A 23,461-nucleotide genomic window follows, 5' to 3' on the forward strand; every position below is an offset into this window, starting at 1 on the left:
GTGTGAAGGTTTTCTCCTTTCTTCAATCGAAAAAAATAAGCTATTTTTTTCTTTAAAAAAAAAACAAACCAAGAACTTCCTACGCTGCTGCACTGGGTTATACCTTTTTTCTATAAGTTGGGTTAACTTGACCACAGTTGGAGTTTTTCACACACAGAGTTTCTCCTGAATCGGTGCTGCATTTCCATAAACCCACATGATAGCTCCATTCAGCAATGGAGTTAATTTATTTTTAGCTCAGCTGTTGTGTATCCAAAATTTCTCCAACCCAGTTTTCCATTTGGAATCCTGGAGCTTTGCAGAGATGAGGGGTGAGTTGGGCTCGAGTGATAGGAACATTGGGTTCCGGCGGCTAGCCCTTCTCCTGGGACTTTTGTCATCAAAACACAACCATTTCACAATTCGCAGTTACATAGCAAACAGAGAGAGACAACAGGCATAGAGAGACCCTTGTGGCAATTCTCCAATATGCGCCGAAGCACCTGATAGCAGAACAAGAAGCAATGGATGGATACTAATCAAAGAGAGAACCAACCTAGAACTAAGGAGAAATTTGCTGAGAGTTAGAACAATTAATCAGTGGAACATCTTGCCTCCAGAGGTTGTGGGTGCTCTATCACTGGAGATTTTCAAAAGGAGACTGGATAGCCATCTATCTAAAATGATATAGGGTTTTCTGCTTGAGCAGGGGATTGGACTAGAACAGGCTCTCCAACCTTAGCAACTTTAAGACTTGTGGACTTCAACTCCCAGAGTTCCTCAGCCAGCCAAGCTGGCTGAGGAACTCTGGGAGTTGAAGTCCACAAGTCTTAAAGTTGTCAAGGTTGAGACTGACTAGAAGACCTCCAAGGTCCCTTCCAACTCTGGTATTCAAGGGCTGATCGTGTAGTTCTGAGTAAAGGGTGGTTCCCTCTTGGTCTGCTCTGCTGTCCTGCTTGTTTAGCAGTTGCCTGAGACAGTTAAGGAGATGGTGTTTTTTTTCTTGATACTTTGCTCCCTCACGCAAAGGTTAATCTGCTAGATAGCTGCCTACCCAATTTGCCTAGGATCTAAGGCAGGGGTCTCCAAACTTTAAGACTTGTGGACCTCAACGTCCAGAATTACCCATGCTGGCTGAGGAATTCTGGGAGCTGAAGTCCACAAGTCTTACAGTTGCCAAGGGGAGGCTTCAAAATACATACATACATAATACCTACATACATAATACATACATCAGTGGTGGATTGCTAGCAATTCGCACAGGATCGGGTGAATTGGTAGCGGCAGTGGCGGGAGGTTTCAGCCACCCACCCAGATGTGGTAGCGATGGGATTTGGAACCCGCCTCTGACATATATACATAATACATACATATAAACAAACAAAAAAACCCCCAAAAACAGTTTTTTCCCAAAGACCATCACTCTGCTAAACAAATAATTCCCTCAACACTGTCAAACTATTTACTAAATCTGTACTACTATTAATCTTCTCATCATTCCCGTTTCTTTCCACTTATGACTGTATGACTGTAACTTTGTTGCTGGCAATCCTTATGATTTATATTGATATATTGACCATCATTTGTGTTGTAAATGTTGTACCTTGATGAACGTATCTTTTCTTTTATGTACACTGAGAGCATATGCACCAAGACAAATTCCTTGTGTGTCCAATCACACTTGGCCAATAAAATTCTATTCTATTCTATTCTATTCTATTCTATTCTATTCTATTCTATTCTATTCTATTCTATTCTATTCTAAAATAAATTCAAATCAAATCACACCAAACTGTTCTGGTTTTGTTCTCTGCAGTCCTTGATCTTCAACGACATTTTGAAGGCAGAAGCTCCGTGTTCAGAAGGTTATTCCATCAGTGATGGCAAGACGTAAGTGTGAAGGTTTTCTCCTTTCTTCAATCAAAAAAAATAAGCTATCTTTTTCTTAAAAAAAAATACAACCCAAGAACTTCCTACGCTGCTGCACTGGGTTATACCTTTTTTCTATAGGTTGGGTTAACTTGACCACAGTTGGAGTTTTTCACACACAGAGTTTCTCCTGAATCGGTGCTGCATTTCCATAAACCTACGATGATAGCTCCATTCAGCAATGGAGCTAATTTATTTTCAGCTCAGCTGTTGTGTATCCAAAATTTCTCCAACCCAGTTTTCCATTTGGAATCCTGGAGCTTTGCAGAGATGAGGGGTGAGTTGGGCTCGAGTGATAGGAACATTGGGTTCCAGCGGCTAGCCCTTCTCCTGGGACTTTTGTCATCAAAACACTACCATTTCACAATTCGCAGTTACATAGCAAACAGAGAGGGACAACAGGCATAGAGAGACCCTTGTGGCAATTCTCCAATATGCGCCGAAGCACCTGATAGCAGAACAAGAAGCAATGGATGGATACTAATCAAAGAAAGAACCAACCTAGAACTAAGGGGAAATTTCCTGATAGTTAGAACAATTAATCAGTGGAACGTCTTGCCTCCAGAGGTTGTGGGCGCTCTATCACTGAAGATTTTCAAGAGGAGACTGGATAGCCATCTATCTAAAATGATATAGGGTTTTCTGCTTGAGCAGGGGATTGGACTAGAACAGGGCTCTCCAACCTTGGCAACTTTAAGACCTGTGGACTTCAGCTCTCAGAGTTCCCCAGCCAGCCAAGCTGGCTGAGGAACTCTGGGAGTTGAAGTCCACAAGTCTTAAAGTTGTCAAGGTTGGAGACCCCTGGACTAGAAGACCTCCAAGGTCCCTTCCAACTCTGTTATTCTGTTCTGTTATTCAATTGCAGTGATGTTTTTGAACATCATAATAATTACAGAGTTGGAAGGGACCTTGGAGGTCTTCTAGTCCAACCCCCTGCCCAGGCAGGAAACCCTACACCACTTCAGACAAACGGTTATCCAACATTTTCTTTAAAATTTCCAGTGTTGGAGCATTTACAATTTCTGCAGGCAAGTTGTTCCACTGATTAATTGTTCTAACTGTCAGGAAATTTCTCCTTAGTTCTAAGTTGCATCTCTCCTTGATTAGTTTTCACCCATTGCTTCTTGTTCTACCCTCAGGTGCTTTGGAGAATAGTTTGACTCCCTCTTCTTTGTGGCAACCCCTGAGATATTGGAACACTGCTATCATGTCTCCCCTAGTCCTTCTTTTCATTAAACTAGACATACCCAGTTCCTGCAACCGTTCTTCATATGTTTTAGCCTCCAGTCCCCTAATCATCTTTGTTGCTCTTCTCTGCACTCTTTCTAGAGTCTCAACATCTTTTTTACATCGTGGCGACCAAAACTGGATGCAATATTCCAAGTGTGGCCTTACCAAGGCATTATAAAGTGGTATTAACACTTCACATGATCTTGATTCTATCCCTCTGTTTATGCAGCCCAGAACTGTGTTGGCTTTTTTGGCAGCTGCTGCACACTGCTGGCTCATATCTAAATGGTTGTCCACTAGGACTCCCTCTCACAGTTACTACTATTGAGCGAGGTACCACATACAGGTACCTGTGCATTTTGTTTTTTTGGCCTAAATGTAGAACCTTACTTTTTTCACTGTTGAATTTCATTTTGTTAGAAAGTGCCCAATGTTCAAGTCTGTCAAGATCTTTCTATATCTTGAGCCTATCTTCTGGAGTGTTGGCTATTCCTGCCAGCTTGGTGTCATCTGCAAATTTGATGAGTTCCCCATCTATCCCCTCGTCCAAGTCATTGATGAAGATGTTGAAGAGTACTGGGCCTAAAACAGAGCCTTGGGGTACTCCACTGCATACTTCCCTCCATGTGGATGTAGTTCCGTTATCATTAAACACATCAGACCAGCATTGATGATAGATGAGTTGTTGACTGATGCTGTTTTACAATCTCCCCTATTGATTAGTGGAAGAGAGTTCTAGTTAGTACATGAACTGGGATCTGTCCAGCTTTGTAGTCTCGGTATATTGCTGTAACTATAACATTGAAGAAAACCAAGTTGGCTCTGAAATGATTCCTTTTGTGTTTTACCAAGTAAAATCTCTTCTCTTTCTTTAATGGTTCCATTCCAGTGACTTTGAATACACCTTGGGATCTCCCAAAGCTATTCATATCAAGGCAGGTGACTCACCCATGGCGTACCTCAACAAAGGACAGTTCTACCCGGTGACTCTGAGGACAGTTGGAGACGCCAAATGTTTGCACTTGTCCTCAAACAAAGTGAAGGTAAGTGACATGCAGCCAAGCGTCCACCAAAAACATAGCCTTTGCCGGGTTCATTTTTCAGAGCTATTCCAGCCAATAGCCATGGAGAATTCTAAAGTCATGATCAATCCTGAAATGTTTCTCCAAAGTTGATTTTGGTTTTGCAAAGGGATTTATAAATAAGCACTTTGTAGATGTGAACAGGGTACATGTGGGCTTCCTTCCTTTTTTCCAGAGTGTGGTGATGGTAGTTTTCGACAATGAGAAGATTCCAATGGAGCAACTCAAATTCTGGAAACACTGGCATTCGCGCCAACCGACAGCAAAACAGAGAGTCATCGATGTTGGTATGGAGTGTAACTACTTCAGGGTTTCTTCTCCAGGACAGAACAAAAAATGGATAGGAGACAGGGGTGAAATCTAAAAATTTTCCCTACCGGTTCTGTGGGCGTGGCTTAATTGGTGGGCGTGGCTTGCTGGTCAGGTGACTGAATGGGCATGGCCAATAATAATAAACAATAAAAATAATAAAGTATACAAAACTTGGGAGCACACCAGTCTACCTTCTTTAAAAATAGAGGCACCGGACTACCAATTGCCTTTTTTTGGGAGGCACCGGTCTACCTTCTTTAAAAATTTATTTATTTATTTCTTATTTATTTCTTCGTATTTTTATACCGCCCTATCTCCCTAGGGACTCAGGGCGGTTCACAGCCAGATAAAAAATATACATATAAATACAAAATAAAACCTCAATTAAAAAACTTATTACAAATGGCCGAATAATTAAAATTATTATTATTATTATTATTATTATTTATTTGATTTTTATACCGCCCTTCTCCTGAAGGACTCAGGGCGGTGTACAGGCAACAATAAAATACAGACACTACAATATACAATTTAAAATGCAAGTTAAAAAACTTATTATAATTAGCCTAGAACTTTAAAAATTTATAAAAACCAAAACCCCATTTAAAATTAGTAAAAAATTTAAAATCGATAAAATTTATGTAATTTAAAATTTAAAATTTAAGCCAGCCCCGCGCGAATGAAAAGATGTGTCTTCAGTTCGCGGCGGAAGGTCCGAAGGTCAGGTATTTGGCGTAAGCCCGGGGGAAGTTCATTCCAAAGTGTGGGAGCCCCCACAGAGAATGACCTTCCCCTGGGGGCCGCCAGCCGACATTGCTTGGCGGACGGCACCCTGAGAAGTCCCTCTCTGTGAGAGCGTACGGGTCGGTGGGAGGCATACGGTAACAGCAGGCGGTCCCGTAAGTACCCAGGCCCTAAGCCATGGAGCGCTTTAAAGGTCGTAGCCAACACCTTAAAGTGCACTCGAAAGGCCACAGGTAGCTAGTGCAGTCTGCGCAGGAGCGGTGTTACGTGGGAGCTACGCGAAGCTCCCTCTATCACCCGCGCAGCTGCATTCTGGACTAACTGAAGCCTCCGAGTGCACTTCAAGGGGAGCCCCATATAGAGAGCATTACAATAATCCAAGCGAGAGGTAACGAGCGCGTGAGTGACTGTGCACAAGGCATCCCGATCAAGGAAGGGGCGCAACTGCCGAACCAGGCAAACCTGGTGGAAGGCCCTCCTGGCGACGGCCGTCAAATGATCTTCAAACGACAGCCGTTCATCCAGGAGGACACCTAAGTTGCGCACCCTATCCTTTGGGGCCAATAACTTGCCTCCAACAGTCAGCTGCGGCTGCAGCTGACTGAATCGGGATGCCGGCATCCACAGCCACTCCGTCTTGGAGGGATTAAGCTTGAGCCTGTTTCTCCCCATCCAGACCCGTACGGCTTCCAAACACCGGGACAGCACTTCAACAACTTCATTGGGGTGGCCCGGGGTGGAAAAGTACAGCTGAGTGTCGTCAGCGTACAGCTGGTAACTCACCCCGAAGCCACTGATGATCTCACCCAACGGCTTCATATAGATGTTGAACAGAAGGGGCGAGAGAATCGACCCCTGCGGCACCCCACAAGTGAGGCACCTCGCGGTCGACCTCTGCCCCCAGCAATATACATAATAAAACCCATTAAAACCAATTAAAATTTAAAATCTAGTCCAGTCCTGCGCAAATAAATAGATGTGTTTTTAAGTTTTAAAATAGAGGCACCAGTCTACCAATTGCCTTTTTTTGGGAGGCACAGGTCTACTTTCTTTAAAAATAGAGGCACCTGTCTACTAGCCGCCTACAGCGCTGATCAGCTGTAGTGCAGCCCTTTGAAGCGCCGAGGCAGTCATTTAAGGCCATTTGCAGCTATATCACCACCAAGAGCTTCAGGGACAGAGAAGAGGAACAGCGAGGCGTGGGCAGTGGGGGCGGGGCAGGGATTTTTGCTACTGGTTCTCTAAACTACCTGCCTCCATCGCTACCAGATTGTGCGATCCGGTCCGAACCGGGAGCATTTCACCCCTGATAGGAGGGTTTTCTCCCAAACAACTAATTTGGTATCTGTGGAGATTCTCAGTCATTCAGGTCATGGTTTTCCCAAAGGTGCTTTTTCAAAAGGCAGCTGGTCTTTGTTTTTCCTTGAAGACATTTTGCTTCTCATCCAAGAAGCTACTTCAGTCTGAAAAAAAGAACCTTTGGGACAACTAATCTGGTAGACTTTAAGTGAGCTGCTTCAAGTCCAAGGGGCTGGGGAAGCAGACTACTTCCCACTGTGATGGAGGCACTCCTGCTCACTTGTATTGCCCATCTCCATGATCTTCTCCTCCTCCAGCTGTTTATGGAGATGATGGTAAGGGCCAAGAATTCCATTCATCACCTGGGATAGACTATGGCCATTCTTGTAACATCCATGGTCAGAATAGCTCTTAAGATATGTGGAAGGTTGGATGGAGGTAGAATTTTCCTAGATCTTAGCCACTGAATCCAGAAGAAAGTTTAGGGGTAGTTCCGAGGAGTAAATATGGAGTTGTTACATTTTTTTAAGATAGCGATAGTTAAGTAACTATGCCTTATTAATGAAAGAAATAAAAGAAATGTTTTTTATCTCTTTTAGCTGACTGTAAAGAGAATTTCAATACTGTGCAGCATATTGAAGAGGTAGCTTACAACGCCTTATCCTTCGTCTGGAATATCGCTGAAGAAGCAAAGGTAAGCTTGAGATACCAACAAGATACCTCCTAAGTCCTGTCTCAAGGAAGCCCTTGAGAAATAGTTGGAGAATTTCTCCCTCTCCTGACAAAATTTGGAAAAATGGCCCACCCAATTTTTATACCCACAAATTTGGTAGAGATTTTAGAAAACATCACTTTGAGTAACCCATTTTAAATAAACTTTCTCCTGGCGTGGGCGGTGGGGGGGAGGTTACATTGATATTTTGACTTTCATCTTGTTTGGGAGTGGCTTCTCTGAACAGTTAGTCTGGCCCATTGCAATAACACTAGCCCACCCATTAGACACCACTAGAGTTTCAGGTGACACCCCCCCCCCACTTTCAAGGCTATAATGGAACTAGAACCATAAGGTTTTCCATTCGCTTTTGCAGGTGTTCATTGGCGTGAACTGCCTGAGCACGGACTTCTCCTCTCAGAAAGGTGTGAAGGGTGTCCCACTGAACCTCCAGATCGACACTTACGACTACAGCACTGGGACAAACCGGCTAGTCCACCGAGCTGTTTGCCAGATCAAAATATTTTGTGATAAGGTAGAGTAAGGGAAGCCTTTGGCAAATTTTGTGCATGGGCTCTCTCTCTCTCTCTCTCTCTCTGTGTGTGTGTGTGTGTGTGTGTGTGTGTGTGTGTGTGTGTGTTTGTGTGTAAAGCCTCAGGGTGGCCAGGAGTCAATTTCAATTTCAATTTTAATTTCAATTTCAAATCTTTTTTTTTTGAAAAAGTTTTACAAAGTTTTAACAAATATTCCCCCCCTCCTTCCCCCCTCCCTCTACCTCCCCCCCTCAACCCCCACCCCGAGACTTCCCAGAGCAAAATACAGGGTGTAGTAAACTTCTAAAAATCATAAACTAAACTTACGCTAACTGTCCATAAACTCTCATCCCTCCATAGAGCCTTAATTTCCATTACACTTTGTTCATTCAAAAGCTATTTGGATATTTCTTAGTCTGATATTTGTTTTGAATATAGTCAATCCATCTTCTCCATTCCACTATGTATTTCTCTTGTGAACAGTCTTTCAAATATGCTGAGATTTTTGCCATTTCCGCCAGGTTAGCAACCTTTAATATCCATTCATCAATCGTTCAAATCTTTATTGTCAGTGCACAACATATGTACAATGAGATTGGTGTAGCTCCCTCAGTGCACCGCCCTACCCTCCAACACAATACAACTCAACAGTGAAAACAGAAAGTCCCTAACCCAATAAATCATATTAACAACCCCCAGTCCTATAGCACCAGTGTGAACATGTTACACGTTGCGCCGGCTCTGCAAGTCCATCGTACTACATAGTTACGATGTTATTTCACATTCAGGAGTCTGACTGCCCACGGATAAAAACTGTTCTTCAGCCTGTTTGTGCGGCTGGCTATGCTTCCCTATCTCCTTCCCGATGGTAGGAGGTCACCCTTGTTGTTTCTTGAATGCAAAGTCTTTTGGAGAGGAACTTTGCAAGCAAGAGCTGAAGTGTCAGATTTGGGCTCCAAGGAAACTTAAAGAGATGAAGAAGAGAACCATCTGGCTTGTGGTTTTGAATATATCCCACAGCCTCTCCCCAGCCCCCCAATTAAGCCTAGAGAACAAGGACTCATTAGCATGAATAGAATCAACACCTCACTCCACCCTGTTGTCCTAAGTTTGAAGGCGATGGTTGAGGGCAAAGGATAAAGACCCCTCTCTCTACCTTTCCCCACCATCACAATCCAGACCATCCCTTATCCCATGTAGCAATTATGTTTGGGGGTGGGGAAAACCCCCATCCTTATTCTCAAATCTAATTGGTAGGCAGCTGGGGGCAGGGATGGGAAGAAGAAGGAAGAGAGAGATGAATCAGCAACAGCAATAGAAAGAAAAAAGAAGGTGGAGAGATCACGATGCATGAATGGATGGGTGCAGGGCTGGTACCCATGGCTTGGAATAGGTCTATTGGTAGAGTGTGGCACCTGAAGATTAAGAGAGGCAGGGCGCACGTTCAATCAACGATTATGCATGATCAGAGGACTCATTCCTGATGTCAGCATTCCAGAAAACCCCTCCTGCAGAAAAGACTCCGAAGCAAACATCTTTCAAAGTTCTTTTACTAGCATAGGTAAACTGGCACAGTTGGATGAAATCCGAATCTGGGGATCCAGGTTCCTTCCTCAGTAATACAAACTCCAAAATCCCCACCCTCATGACCCCTCTGCTGATCACATACTCCAATCTCCAACCGTCCCAACTCGAGACATCACTCCAGCCACTCCTTCTCCAGATGTGGGCTCAGCCTGACCTTCACCGGCAGGAAGAATGTTGTTATGTCTAATAGCCCCTTGTACCACCTCCCACCCTTCTCCTACTTTCCCACACAGGAGAAAGTGGCCGCGTGTGGAAGCCTTCGACCTAGTATGGCTTCCAAAGCTGACACCTGGCTTATTAGATCCAGGTGTTTGCAGTCAAGGTGGACAAATGTGTCACATGCCACATCCTTGTCGGCCTTACTAGGCAGACTACAGGAAACACAGCCAGATAAGCTAAATCTAATTTATTGTTAAGCTACATTAAAAGAACTTCATAGCCTGAAAGTGCAAGTCTCCTGCTGTCACTTTTAGAGCCTGAGAACTTAAGGAAGGTCCCTCTTGACTCTCTTGTTCCACCCACTGTGCAGTTTGGGCCATGCTCCCTCTTATCCAGGGGTAGGATTCTAACAGTTCCGACTAGTTCGGGCGAAATGGTAGCGCTGACGATCAGTTGGGAGTGAACCGGTTCATCCCGGCAATCAGATGGCCCTGATTGCTATTTTCCGCGCTATTTTCCTGCCTTTATCATCTCAGCTGATTTGCATGATAGAGCGGATTGCTGCATGAATCAGCTATGTTATTCCTCCGAAGAAACAGGGAAGTGAAGATTTTTCTAAAGTGTGCATGTGCATGCAGTGCAAATCACACACAATCACCGAACCAGTTGTTAAACCTGGAGGATCCTACCACTGCTCTTATCTGACCATTCCTTTGGCAGTATCTCTTGGCAGCATCTCTCCACCCAGTCTCCTGAGGTCATTCCCACACACCATTACATTAAAAAAAAATGTTCACAGGTCTACACTTAGCAGCCATGGATGTGAGAATGAGATTGTGGCTTCTCTCCTCTTCTAGGGAGCAGAGAGGAAAATGCGGGATGATGAACGCAAACAGTTCAGGAGGAAAGGAAAATGCTTGGATGCCAATAATAACGGTGAGTAGAAGTGGACGAGCAGCTCAAACCGTTTGGAAAAGGGCCTTCCTGGGTTGGTACTGGGCCATGCAAAAGGGAGCTGCAGGGATGGTGACTATCAGAGCAAGGTATGGTCAAAAAAAAAAAAAGTCAATATGGCAGCCACAGCAGTCAGTTGAACTCTGTTCATTTATTTATGTTGTTCCATATAAAAAAATGGGCAGAGCTTCAATTGTTCCATCGCGACCACCATCTCGATGTTTTTAACCACACTCTGCAGACACTTTAGTTTCTGGGAAATGAAAATACCGCCGCTTCATGTTTCTGAGCTGCTTTCCACAACTCCAGAAGCAGATATGGATCTTGGCGGTCTCACCCTGCCATCTCTTTCAGCAACTGAGACAGCTCGGGGACCATGTACCTCGGATTGCACGAAAGGCAAACGTTCTCTTTGAAATAGTGAAGCTCCGTAGCAGTTCTCCATGGGCGGGAACATCTGCCTCGCCCTGCCTCATTAGTTCCCACGGTCCGGCAACCCACCCTTATTTCCCTCCCTTTAGCACAGTGTTCCCCAACCTTTCCGGGTTGGTGGCCCAGAGCAGGGAGGGGACCATCAGCATCAGCATCAGCATCAGCATCAGCATCAGCATCAGCCTTTGCAGTCTAAAAAGACTCTGTTCCAGCAGTCAGTTGCTTTAGAATTGCACAGAAGAACAAGAGCTTCTACTCTTAGTCCAGCTTGACTGGTCCGGAGCCCTCTAGATCCGTGATGGTGAACCTATGGCAAGCGTGCCAGAGGTGGCATGCAAAGCCCCCTCTGCTGGCACATGCGCTGTCGTCCCAGGTCAGATCTCTATGGCCTTTCTTTTGTGAGTTTCTGTTTCCCCACAAACAACAAAACAGAAGCTCATGAAAGAAAAAGATATTATCTTTTGCTGCGCTGCCGGTGTTGGGATGCCCCACCTCCTGCCAGCCAGCTGGTTTTCAGGTCTCTTCTGCGCATGTGCATGCATGTCCGTGTATGCGTGTTTGCACGTTTGCGTGCATCTTTCAGTTTGGGCATGCATGTGCACGCAGTTTGGGCACTCGGTGTCTAAAAGGTTCGCCATCATAGATCATAGAACAATCATAGAATTTTTTATTGACCAAGTATAATTGGACACCCAAGGAATTTGTCTTGGTGCATATGCTCTCAGTGTACATAAAAGATAACCTTCATCAAGGTACAACACTTACAACACTTAATGATAGTCATAGGCTACAAATCAGCAATCAGGAAACAATCAATATCAATATAAACCGAAGGATACAAACAACAAAGTTACAATCATACAGTCATAAGTGAAAGGAGATGAGTGATAGGAACGATGAGAACATTAATAGTAGTGCAGATTTAGAATAGAATAGAATAGAATTTTATTGGCCAAGTGTGATTGGACACACAAGGAATTTGTCTTGGTGCATATGCTCTCAGTGTACATAAAAGAAAAGATACGTTCATCAAGGTTTAGTAAATAGTTTGACAGTGTTGAGGGAATTATTTGTTTAGCAGAGTGATGGCCTTCAGGAAAAAACTGTTCTTGTGTCTAGTTGTTCTGGTGGGCAGTGCTCTATAGCGTCGTTTTGAGGGTAGGAGTTGAAGCAGTTTATGTCCAGGATGCGAGGGGTCTGTAGATATTTTCACAGCCCTCTTTTTGATTCGTGCAGTATACAGGTCCTCAATAAATCAGTGCAGTTCTGGTAACTCCCAGCTGCCCAAAAGACTGGCCATAGACTCCAGGTCTGCTGGACAGTTTGCACATTCCACCTAGCATCCAGGCTAGGCCATGTTAGCTTAGCCCCAGCTGGATTTAAAGTCCTATTTTAAAATCCTGTCTCTCTCTCCCTCTCTCTTTTTTTTGTTTGCTTATTCTACTTTATTTATTTACCTATGAGATCTAGACCCCGTAGGTTGACACATGCCCTCTGGGAAGCTTACAAAACAAATCCATATTCAAAACATAATAAGTAAGGTGTCAAATAAAAACAGCCATAAAAAACTACAAAAGGGAGAAAAGCAAGAAAGCGGTCACCGAGATAAAAGACAAAAAAAAAAAAAGCAGCTGGAACTAGTTTCAAGAGCCTTGTGATTGCTCCAAGCCCACAAGGAAGGCTTGGCACACTCTGCCTAGGGCCTTCAAGATAGCAAAGACAGGGCCAGGGGAAAATCCCTGGAGTAAAAGCTTCGTTGTATGGACACCACAGCCTGAAGGCTTGTCGTTCTGGTAACCACCAGTCAGGTTTCCAAAAATGGGGAGGCTATAAGATGATTCGAGTTGACCATGAGGGTCATATAGGAGAAGGTGGTCCTTTTGGGACCATCAACATCACTTCCACCTTCAGCTCACTTCTCTGGTTCTTAGAGATCAGTTTTTGGGCCATCAACATCACTTCCACCTTCTGCTCTCTTCTCTTCTCTGTCCTTCTTGTCTTTGTTCACCTTTCTGGGGCTTGAGGTTGCCAAAGGCATCTTCTTAGTTTCGACCTCAGTTTAATAATGAATTCTTGAAGGACCTCTTGAAATGATGGTTGCCAGAAAATTGACTTACAGGTTTTCTTGCCTTTCATAGGACAATCTGAAGGCACATTTTACCAATCTTGAATGGGCTTGAGCATATTACAAACGAACTTTGGATTCTTCAAGATGCCATCTATGAAATAGCAATAGCACTTAGACTTCTATACCGCTTCATAGTGCTTTTACAGCCCTCTCTAAGCGGTTTACAGAGTCAGCATATTTTCCCCCAACAATCTGGCTCCCCATTCTACCATCTTTCAGAAGGATGGAAGCCTGAGTCAACCTTGAGCCGGTCAAGATCGAACTCCTGGCAGTGGGCAGAGTCAGCCTGAAATACTGCATTCTAACCACTGCGCCACTATGGCTCTTAGAATAGTCTCAGAAGGCTCTACTTTGAAAGCTTAAAGTAATCAAAGCTTTGATTACGGCATTAGACATTACTGTATTAGATTCAACACTATTTGTTTACGGACTTGTTAAAGTAGCTTTTCGGTTTTATAGCTGCTTTTGGGATGAATTTATAATATCTTCACACCAAAATCTATACATCATATATTTCACAGGACTCAAGATGATTTACACCAGAGGTCTCCAACCTTGGCAACTTGAAGCCTGGCAGACTTCAACTCCCAGAATTCCCCAGCCAGCTTTGCTGCTAGCTAAGCCCAGCCTAGTGGGATAAGATTTCAACAAGTCTGAGTCTCAAACCATTCTCTAGAGCAGAGGTCTCCAACCTTAGTCCCTTTAAGACTTGTGGACTTCAACTCCCAGAGTTCCTCAGCCAGCTTTGCTGGCTGGGGAATTCTGGGAGTTGAAGTCGGCCAGGCTTCAAGTTGCCAAGGTTGGAGACCCCTGGTTTACACCACCACAAAGGAAAATGCCAATATATAAACAACCACAGAGGACAACTATAACCAGAATTACAGGCCTCTCTAAAGAAAGCCCATCACCATTAGCGCCCATAGTCCCTGAGATATAAAACGGTCTTAAGGGCCTTCTTAAAGGCCAGAAGATTAGGGGCACCAATGATCATGGCATCCAAGAATTTTTCCATTTAGAAGTAGCTCCTGTGCTACCAGCCCCAAGGCGACATTTGCAGGCCTTCTACTTCTTCTTGCTCAATGTTTTTGGTTCTTGTTCCACGTGAGGAGGAAGAACATCGAGTTACAAGCGGAATCATAAATTTCTATGGTTTTGTAAGATGCCTCGTGGGACTGTTTAACCCTGCTGAAAAGCAGGAGAGCAATGAATATTAACAAATTCTGAAATTGTCCTCCAGCTTTTTCATGGAGGAATAGAGATAGCAGGTGAATTTGTAATGACCCTTGATGGCCAAGGCATCCCTTTTTATGGGCTTTTCTCTAGGGGCCATTCTACATTCAGTCAGCTTGTGATTGTGTCATAAAGACAATTTTAAAAACGGTAACCCCGTTTATTCCCAAAAGGAATAAGGATAACAACATCATAATAGGGAAAAGAGAATCAGGCCAATATTTGTTGTTTATTAAACCGGTTTATATAGCCATCTAACTCATAAAGAAATGATTCTGGGTAATGTTCAACAAAGCTAAAAATAGTGAATTTAAAATGGTATAAAATATTATGGTATAAAATGGTATAAAATATTTAAAATGGTATAAAAACCACAGTAAAAGAACAATACAAGGGATGTTAAAAATAACAGAGTCACCTTACCAATATCAAATTCCCATTTCAGTTATACGGATATTTCAAAATGGTGTCAATTAATCATTTGATGGTGTGATTTAATCAGCTGATATAACAAGTAGACAACATAACTAATAGTTTTAAGGTTTATTTAATAACTATATGAGTGTGCTGGATTTCAAAAGCATGGTTAATTTATATATATATATTTTAATATAAAATTCCCCTCTTAAGTGTGCTTGTTTGGGTGTGTATAACTAGATACTTTGCAGATGTATTAGACAGTGGTGAGTTTCAAAAATTTTTTGCTACCGGTTCTGTGGGCGTGGCGTGGCTTGGTGGGCGTGGCTTGGTGGGCATGGCAGGGGAAGATTACTGCAAAATCCCGATTCTCTCCCCACTCCAGGGGATGATTACTGCAAAATCCCCATTTCCTCCCAATCAGCTAGGATTTGGAAGGCAGAGAATTGATGGGGGCGGGGCCACTCAGAATGTTTACTACCGGTTTTTTGAACTACTCAAAATTTCCGCTACCGGTTCTCCAGAACTGGTCAGAACCTGCTGAAACCCACCTCTGGTATTAGAGTACAATACCTACAATACCTATCATCTATGATCAGGTTACTCACCCCAGAAATTTTCCTCACAAATATGATGGCTGACTACAAGGTTTCTGTTAATTTAGAATAAGGAGTGTGATTAAAAAAAAACACAACTTCATAATTTTTTCTTCTACCTTTCAGGCTTGAAAAGCTGTTTAGTTTCAAGCTTTCGCAGCAATGAAATCACTTACCTCAAGCCCCAAAGTGACTTGGAAACTCAGCCGGTCTTATTCATCCCAAATGTTCATTTTTCAAACCTCCAAAGATGTGCAACGGTAAGGCTCCTCTGTTGGCTCCACACAGCTTATAGCTAAGAACCACCAGAGTTCTGTTAAGAAAACATGGACTTCGGAATGGATCCATGCTCTGATATGGTTGAGTTGGAAAGAATCCACCAAGACTGATCTTCAATGAGGGAGAGGATTCACATTTAGATGTAGTCAAGAGTCAGTGGTTGTCCAGAACAGGGGTCTCCCACCTTGGTAATTTTAAGCCTGGAGGACTTTAACTCCCAGAATTCCCCAGCCAGCTTTGCAAAGCTGGCTGGGGAATTCTGGGAGTTGAAGTCCTCCAGGCTTAAAGTTGCCAAGGTGGGAGATCCCTGGTCCAGAAGGCAAAGTCTTCATAGGGTTTTAACTAGAGAGCTATTTTAATGGTTAAAATATCAGGGTAGAAAGCCAGGGACTCTGAGTTCTTAGCCCCATTTGAAGAATGAAAATTGACTTTGTGACTTTGGACCAGTCACCTGGAGACCGTGAATTCTAATAGAATGAAAGTTGACTTGAGTGATTTTGGACCAATCACCAGTAGACTGTGAGTTCTAGCTTTGCTCTAGGCATGAAAGCTAGCTGGGTTGACTTTGGGTCAAAAAAACTCTCTCTCAGCTCAACTTCTTTTATAGGGTTTTTCTTGTCGGGAAAATAGGAGGAGGAAGGGTTATTAGTTATATACACTGCCTTGAATTACTTATAAAAATGGTGAAGGCAGGATATAAATGATAAATTATCTTAATATATTACAACTCAACATAAATCTAGTGTTTCTTTCTCTCTAGCTAAAAAGTTAGTAGACTTTGCTGCATAGCTAATATGTAGATTCATTTAATTTTTATATTTATGTAGAACTAGGGACAATGTATTCATGCAACATGCTTATCTAGGCAAGTCATACAGCTGTTTGGTTTGGGTTGGTGGGTTGGTTGGATCCATTTGATTAATATAAAGTTAATGTATCATGCAAACCCAAGAAAATGGATTATTCATGACCAGGTTAAGCTTGTTGTGTGAACATTCAAATATTAGCAAAGCAATCATTTGGGGCTCTGTTCCAGAAAGAAACACATTGTGTGGGGATGAAATATGATTTGGACCCCCTACCTAACCTTTCTTAGAGAAAATGAGGAGTGAAGGAGAGTAGTAAGGTGTGTAAGAATGTCTAATTAGTTGAGTATTACATACATCCCAAGCAGAATGTGGACAGATATGAAACAATCAACCTCTGATCCAGCAAGCTATTTAGTAAAGAAGATATTTTGAGTGGAGTTCCCATATAAGCCACCTTTGAACTCTTGAAGAAAAGGCAGAAGCTAAAACTAATAAATAAAACTTTGCAATGTTATTGCAAATTGGCAGGAGGGCTTTAAAATGGCTGTTCATCTTTGTTTAAAACATCTCCCTCCCTCTTTAAAGGTATTACCTACAGCTGGAGTTCCACATGATTCCCACAGGTGTGTACTACATTTCCTTTGGTGGTGGAGGCATTGACGGGGTCAACAACCTGAAATGCTTTTGGACTCTTGAGACCAAAAATGTGTTTGTTTCCCAATAGGTGTTGTCTTTATAGCTCATGGAAACTCAAATATTTAAGTCTTTGATCCAGGCATGAGTTTACACTTGGGCCTTCAGGGCTCTGGACCATGAAACTCTTGAGTGCTGCAGATTGGGTGACTTTCAGCAAGTCACTGTCTTGGTTCAGCTTCCATGTGGGGGGTGGGGAATAGTCAATGATTTCCATCTGGGAATCTCTAAGGGTCTAGTCTCAAATGAGAGTGGGGGACACTTCATTTGGGGTGTTTTTAGGAGTAGTAGAGAGAGCAGTCCATCAACATGTATATCAGCATAATGGCCTCATTCAAGTGAAATAAAATGAATTGTCCTTTTTTATTAAAGCTTTAAAGTTGGTCTGTCCATCCATCCATCCATCCATCCACCCACCCACCCATCCATCAATCCATCCATCCATCTCTGTTTGTTCTTGGCAGTTTCTCCTAATTCACCCATAAGGTAGATTAAGCTGAGAAATGTGACTAAATCCACTCGAGGACTGTGAAGGGCCTTGAATTTGAGTCTTTCCAGTCTATAACTCACTCTTTAACTGCTGCACAGTCTAGATTCAGTTATGGACACCTGATCTATTTGGGAAGATCCCTTGTGATTTGTATATTAGGCACAACCAGATGTTCTGAGCTCCTTTTTTTTCCTCCCTACCTAGCTTGCCCTTAAAGCGGAGCTGCCCTTCCTTCCCCGACGAATTTGATCCCATAGCCGCAAAACAAGCAAAAGAAGAAGACCCCCAACGAGGTAAGCTAGAAGAGGAAGATGTCCTCTGCATGCCCAGGGGCCTCATGGCCCAAGAAAAAGCAAGGAGTCCATAAGTGCATCCTTCTGTTTGTTAACCACAACATAAGCATGCCAGAGTGGCAAATTGGCAAAAGGGCAGGTGACTAAATTTGACTCCCTAAAGTCCTGGCCACCCGTGTCCTTCATTGTCCCATCACAAGTTAAGGAGAGCAATTGATGATTTCTTTTCCCCTAGAAAGTGGTACTCTGGAGAAAGAAATGAAGCTCAGGGAGTCCATCAATCACTTTGTTTTGTACTAAAGACAGTAAAACAAGGGTGGCTCAGTGGCTAAGATGCTGAGCTTGTCGATCGAAAGGTCAGCAGTTCCCACACACATGTGCGAGGGGAACCTTTACCTTTTTAAAGACAATAAGCATGACATCATTCACCTGGCCTTTTTCTGAAGCAGAACAGGGACAGGCATTGAGGGCAGTGAAATTCATACCATTATCTGTGCCCAGGGAGAGTGTGGGATGTAACTTGTAAGCAATGCAAAAAAGCTCCTAAGGACAGGAATGTAGGGCCACCAAACAAAGACGTAATGGGTTTGGGAGATTCTATAATGGAAGGAGAGAAATGGGGAGGGGTGTTCCTTTTTCTGCCTCTGCAGATTTTATTTGACCATTATCTCTTGTGTCATTCAGTTCTACTCTATGTCCGACGGGAAACAGAGGAAGTTTTTGACGCTCTCATGCTGAAGACCCCCGATCTCAAAGGCTTGAGAAATGCAGTGAGTTTCTCCCCTTGGTCATCCTATGGCATGGAAGTTTGCTACCTTATGATTCTTGACGAATGTATCTTTTCTTTATGTACACTGAGAGCGTATGCACCAAGACAAATTCCTTGTGTGTCCAATCACACTTGGCCAACAAAGAATTCTGTTCTATTCTATGAGGTGCTGAAGACATCTAGGCTGGAGAAGGGCAACCAGCAGATCTCCACAAAAGGAAGGGCAACTTGAGTCAGACTGCCTCCCATCCCAGACATTAATCTCTTCCTAGGTTTCTTTATCCTATTTTAATTTTAAAAATTTCCTACAATTTTGCTTAAATAATGGGAGGAAACAGCTACTGGCTGTATTCCGAGAGGGCTCCACTTAATCAATGTTGTACAAGGATTCTGGTGCTGATAAAATAGAAAACCAATTTGAGGATGCTATATTTTAAGGCCTTCCCTAAAGAAATGTTTGGTTGGGATTATAACTAGCCCATTGGCAGCCTGACCTGGGGAATGGAGTCCATTTTGCATTAAACTAGAGTTTGCGAACTGATGGTTTATGGAAAAAGCCACAGTTTGTTGGTTGTATTCAGGGGTGGGCTTCAAAAATTTTAGCAAGGGGTTCCTGCCAGGTTGCTGGGTGGGTGTGGCCATGGTGGGTGTGGCCTAGTCGGCCTCCCGTACCATGGCAGGTGGGGGGGGGTCTTTTTGCCCTTCCCGGGCTCCAGAGTCTTTCCTCAAGCCTCCGGGAGGGCGAAAACAGCCTCCCCAGACTCCGGAGATCTTCTGGAGGCAGGAAACTGGCCCATTTCTGGCCTTCCTGAACTTCCAGAGGCCTGTTTTTCACCCTTTCCAAGCTCCATGCATGCCCTGCACTTACCTGCATCCAAAACGGGCCCCGCGGGGACTCCTGGGAGGGCCAGGGTGTGGTTGGGTGGGGCCAGCCAAGAGTGGGATTTGGGGGTTCTCTGAACTGCACAGAATCTTAGCTAGAGGTTCTCCCAAACCCCTGCGAACCCCCAGCAGCCCTCCCTGGTTGTATTTCCACAAGGTGCTAGGTCATGAATGGTGGTTTCTATTCTTCAATGACTGTATTCATATATTGCACTCCTTAAACCAAACCATATCACATGAAGAAGTAGCATAATGTGTGAACCTCATGAATATATATACCATAGGGACAACCAGATCTTAAGCAACAAACGGCTCCTACTTTTCCATTCCTGTGAAGGTTTGTGTTTCACCATCAAAGAGCCCATGTCTAACTTGGTTCCTAGGCCTGTTTCTGGAAACTGTTTTCCTGTTTATTCTGTACTCTCCTCTCTCTAGATGTTGCCTCTTTTAGCCTGGCCTGGCTGGAAGGTTCTCCCCCTTCTCTCTATCACCATGCACATTTGCTCAATGTTTAAAGAGCACACAATGCTTGAGCATATTTCTGTGATGTTTATCAGCACGGTTCCTGATAACCCTCAGCTTGGCTTTGCTGAGGCGGGGAATAAAGCAAACAATCTCCTGAAATGATCTGATAGCCATATTTATGGCTTTGCTTTATATATGTGTGTGTGTCTCTTTCTATGTGTGTGCCCTGCTCTTGCACACTTTCAAATTGGAAAAGAGCAAAAAACAAATATCTTTTTCTGAAATTGCCTCCTTGGGAGCTGTAGTTTTCCACACTAAAAAAAATGGTTTCTCTGCTTGCAGAAATGAGGTTGTAGCTTTCCCCAAAAAGGGATGGCTGAAAAAGGAGAATAGAATACCGTACAATAACAGAGTTGGAAGGGACCTTGGAGGTCTTCTAGTCCAACCTCTGCTTAGGTCGGACAAGTGGTTGTCTAATCTCTTCTTAAAAATTTGCAGTGTTGGAGCATTCACAACTTCTGGAGGCAAGTTGTTCCACTGATTAATTGTTCTAACTGTCAGGAAATTTCTCCTTAGTTCTAAGTTGCTTCTCTCCTTGATTAGTTTCCATTCATTGCTTCTTGTCCTGCCCTCAGGTGCTCTGGAGAGTAGTAAGAAACATGAATCTGGCTAAACACACATATTGTTTTCCTCTAGGGAAGAAATTGGAAGACCAGGTTTAAAATTGGCCCAAATACTGTATATTGTATGTTTTAGGCTGATTCTCAGACTATGTGATGCTAAAATACCATTTGTTTGCTTTTGGCTTAGTACAATTTGTGAATCTTGACTTTGTGGCTTATTCAACAAATAATGAGTAAAGCAAACTAAGAATGACCTGTGAACCATGGTTGAGTATTGAAAGAACTTCACACCAAATGTTAGGAAGGTCTTCCTAAGGTACAAAATCTATTGTTCTAGGGGCATAGAAGGTCAAGAATAAGCCAAAACAAAAAAAAGGCACAATTGTGGCCATAATTGTGCCCTCTTGATTTTTTTTTTATCCTCTCCCAACTCCATGGATATCCATGCGTTGTTCTTGTGTTGCAAGGGAAGGTTTAAAGCAGAGTTTCAGACGGGAGAGATAAATGATAGAAACAGAGATTAGCCTAAGCCAACATAATTCCATAACTAGAAAAGGATTTGAACAGGTCTTTCCTGGATCTCATTCTCTTTATCACCTAAGTAGGTTAGTTCTCAGCTCTCCATTGTTTGATTTTGACATGGGAATCTCTTTGGGATGATGCAATTGCAACTGGTTTATGGTCAGAATCGAGTGAAACGAATGGGGAAGTATTAACAAGTGGCAACTTCAAATCTCAACCAACAAATGCTTTGTCTTGCACATTGGCAAAAAAAATCAAAACATAAAATACAAATTAGATGGACATGACCTTATAGATGACCCTCACTCTGTCAAGGACCTTGGAGTACTCATGTCTAAAGATCTAAGCATCAGATCCCACTGTAACAACATTGCCAAAAAGGCACTAAGAGTTGTTAACCTAATCTTGCATAGCTTCTTCTCTGGTAATATTGTACTACTAAGTAGAGCACACAAAACATTTGCTAGATCAATTCTTGAATACAGCCCATCTGTCTGGAACCCGCACTGCATATCAGACATAAATACAGTCGAGAGAGTCCAGAGATATTTTACGAGAAGAGTCCTCCACTCCTCTGCTCGCAATAAAATATCTCATGCCACCAGACTCCAAATTTTGGGCTTAGATAACTTAGAACTACGCCGACTTCAGTCTGACCTAAGCATAGTACATAAAATTATCTACCACAATGTCCTACCTGTCAATGACTACTTCAGCTTCAACCACAACAATACACGAGCAAATAATAGATACAAACTCAAGGTAAACCACTCCAAACTTGATTGCAGAAAATATGACTTCAGTAACAGAGTGGTCAATGCCTGGAATACACTACCTGACTCTGTAGTTTCTTCCCCAAACCCCCAAAACTTTAAACTTAAACTGTCTACTGTTGACCTCACTCCATTCCTAAGAGGTCTATAAAAGGCGTGTATAAGTGCACCTGCGTGCCCACCATCCCTAATATTCCTTTTTACTTACTCTTTTCATGTATCCAAATTATGTTTATACTTTTACCTGTTATCTTATATGTGACTGACAAAATAAAAAATAAATAAATAAAAAATAAATAAAATATTACATTTACTGCAAAACAGTGAGTTTTATAAGCCCAGGAATCCACTCATTGGAACATGCAGGTGAATGTAATCTATTGTTTTTCATTTTCCAGATTTCAGAAAAATATGGCCTGCCAGAAGAAAGCATCTACAAAGTCTACAAAAAATGCAAACGAGGGTAAGTGATAGTCTGCTTCCCTTGTATGACGTTCCTGGTTCTTGGGCACGCAATGGGCCTAGCAAATAGGCAAGAAAATGTCTACATGGAAGAAGTAGGGTTTGGAAGCGATTAGGACTGTTGGCCAGCTTTCAGGTGTCTAGGGAAGGAATTGTATCAAATTAATTTGGAAGAAATGGTTGGCGCATAAATTGAAAAAGGAGAAAAAAAAGAAACTGATGCTCCAATTAATGGATGAAGAAGGAAGACTTCGTCATCAAAATGATGGTAAAAAGAAAGTGATTCAAAATTACTGTGAAAAAGTATATGACCAGGAGACAGAAATTCTGCATGTCTTGATTAAGAGCAACCAGAATCTTGCTGGATCCAGCCAAAGGTTTATCTGGTTCAGCATTTCATGAAAGCAACTATCCTTTCCTCCTTGCTGTGGCTCAATAGGTCGTCTTTAGAAATGCCCTCCGGCTCAGGAGATTGTTGTCTTGTAATTTGATGATATTCTCAACTTTCCATCTGGAAATTTAAAGATTGATGCTTTTGTATGAGCATCAAGTATGAGGTGGGGACTCTATAATTAGCCACGTTCTTTGGCTACAGTGAGGGAAGCTGCTTGCTAGTGGGCTTCAGTGGGCTTCCCCTGTGTCATTACTTTGGTGGAAGCCGAAATGAGATGTTTCTCAACCTTGGGAATTTTAAGATGGGTGGACTTCAACTCCCAGAATTCCCCCAGCCAGCATTGGGTTCATTGGAATGCAAAGTCACTATGTGGCAGTTTGGTTGTAATGTAGGGCAATGTGTGATTGTAGCCAGGGCTGGCTTATTGAGTGAAGGCATAATTAAGCCATGCCACGTGGAAGATAAGGCTTAGGTTACAGCTCTTGGGAGATCCACACCAAAAATGGAATTTCTCTGGTCAATTTTGAACCTTCTACTCTCTCTCACCTTAGCTCAGTGTTCCTCAGCTTTGGCATTTGTGCTGTTCAGCTCCCAGAATTCCCCAGCCATTGGTGGCTAGGGAATTCTGGAGGTTGAACTCCACTCCTTAAAATTGCCAGGACTGAGAAACACTGCCCTAACCCT

The 23,461-nt window shown here is 42.9% G+C and overlaps 1 protein-coding gene across 2 annotated transcripts in view; it reads left to right on the forward strand.

Annotated features, from left to right (window-relative positions):
* GRHL3 (grainyhead like transcription factor 3) overlaps positions 1 to 23,461 on the forward strand; it is a 72,126-nt gene that overhangs the window by 36,768 nt on the left and 11,897 nt on the right. The window contains exons 5-15 of one of the 2 annotated variants that reach the window (XM_058196173.1): positions 1,796 to 1,869; positions 4,028 to 4,181; positions 4,396 to 4,507; positions 7,175 to 7,269; positions 7,664 to 7,822; positions 10,424 to 10,502; positions 15,450 to 15,583; positions 16,997 to 17,034; positions 17,799 to 17,887; positions 18,572 to 18,657; positions 22,320 to 22,384. In XM_058196173.1, coding sequence (XP_058052156.1) covers positions 1,796 to 1,869; positions 4,028 to 4,181; positions 4,396 to 4,507; positions 7,175 to 7,269; positions 7,664 to 7,822; positions 10,424 to 10,502; positions 15,450 to 15,583; positions 16,997 to 17,034; positions 17,799 to 17,887; positions 18,572 to 18,657; positions 22,320 to 22,384 — 1,085 coding nt within the window. The remainder of the gene's footprint in view (positions 1 to 1,795; positions 1,870 to 4,027; positions 4,182 to 4,395; positions 4,508 to 7,174; positions 7,270 to 7,663; positions 7,823 to 10,423; positions 10,503 to 15,449; positions 15,584 to 16,996; positions 17,035 to 17,798; positions 17,888 to 18,571; positions 18,658 to 22,319; positions 22,385 to 23,461) is intronic. The other variant, XM_058196172.1, reaches the window with a different exon arrangement.

The sequence above is a fragment of the Ahaetulla prasina genome, chromosome 10, assembly GCF_028640845.1.
Source record: "Ahaetulla prasina isolate Xishuangbanna chromosome 10, ASM2864084v1, whole genome shotgun sequence".
Taxonomy (NCBI): Eukaryota; Metazoa; Chordata; class Lepidosauria; order Squamata; family Colubridae; genus Ahaetulla; species Ahaetulla prasina.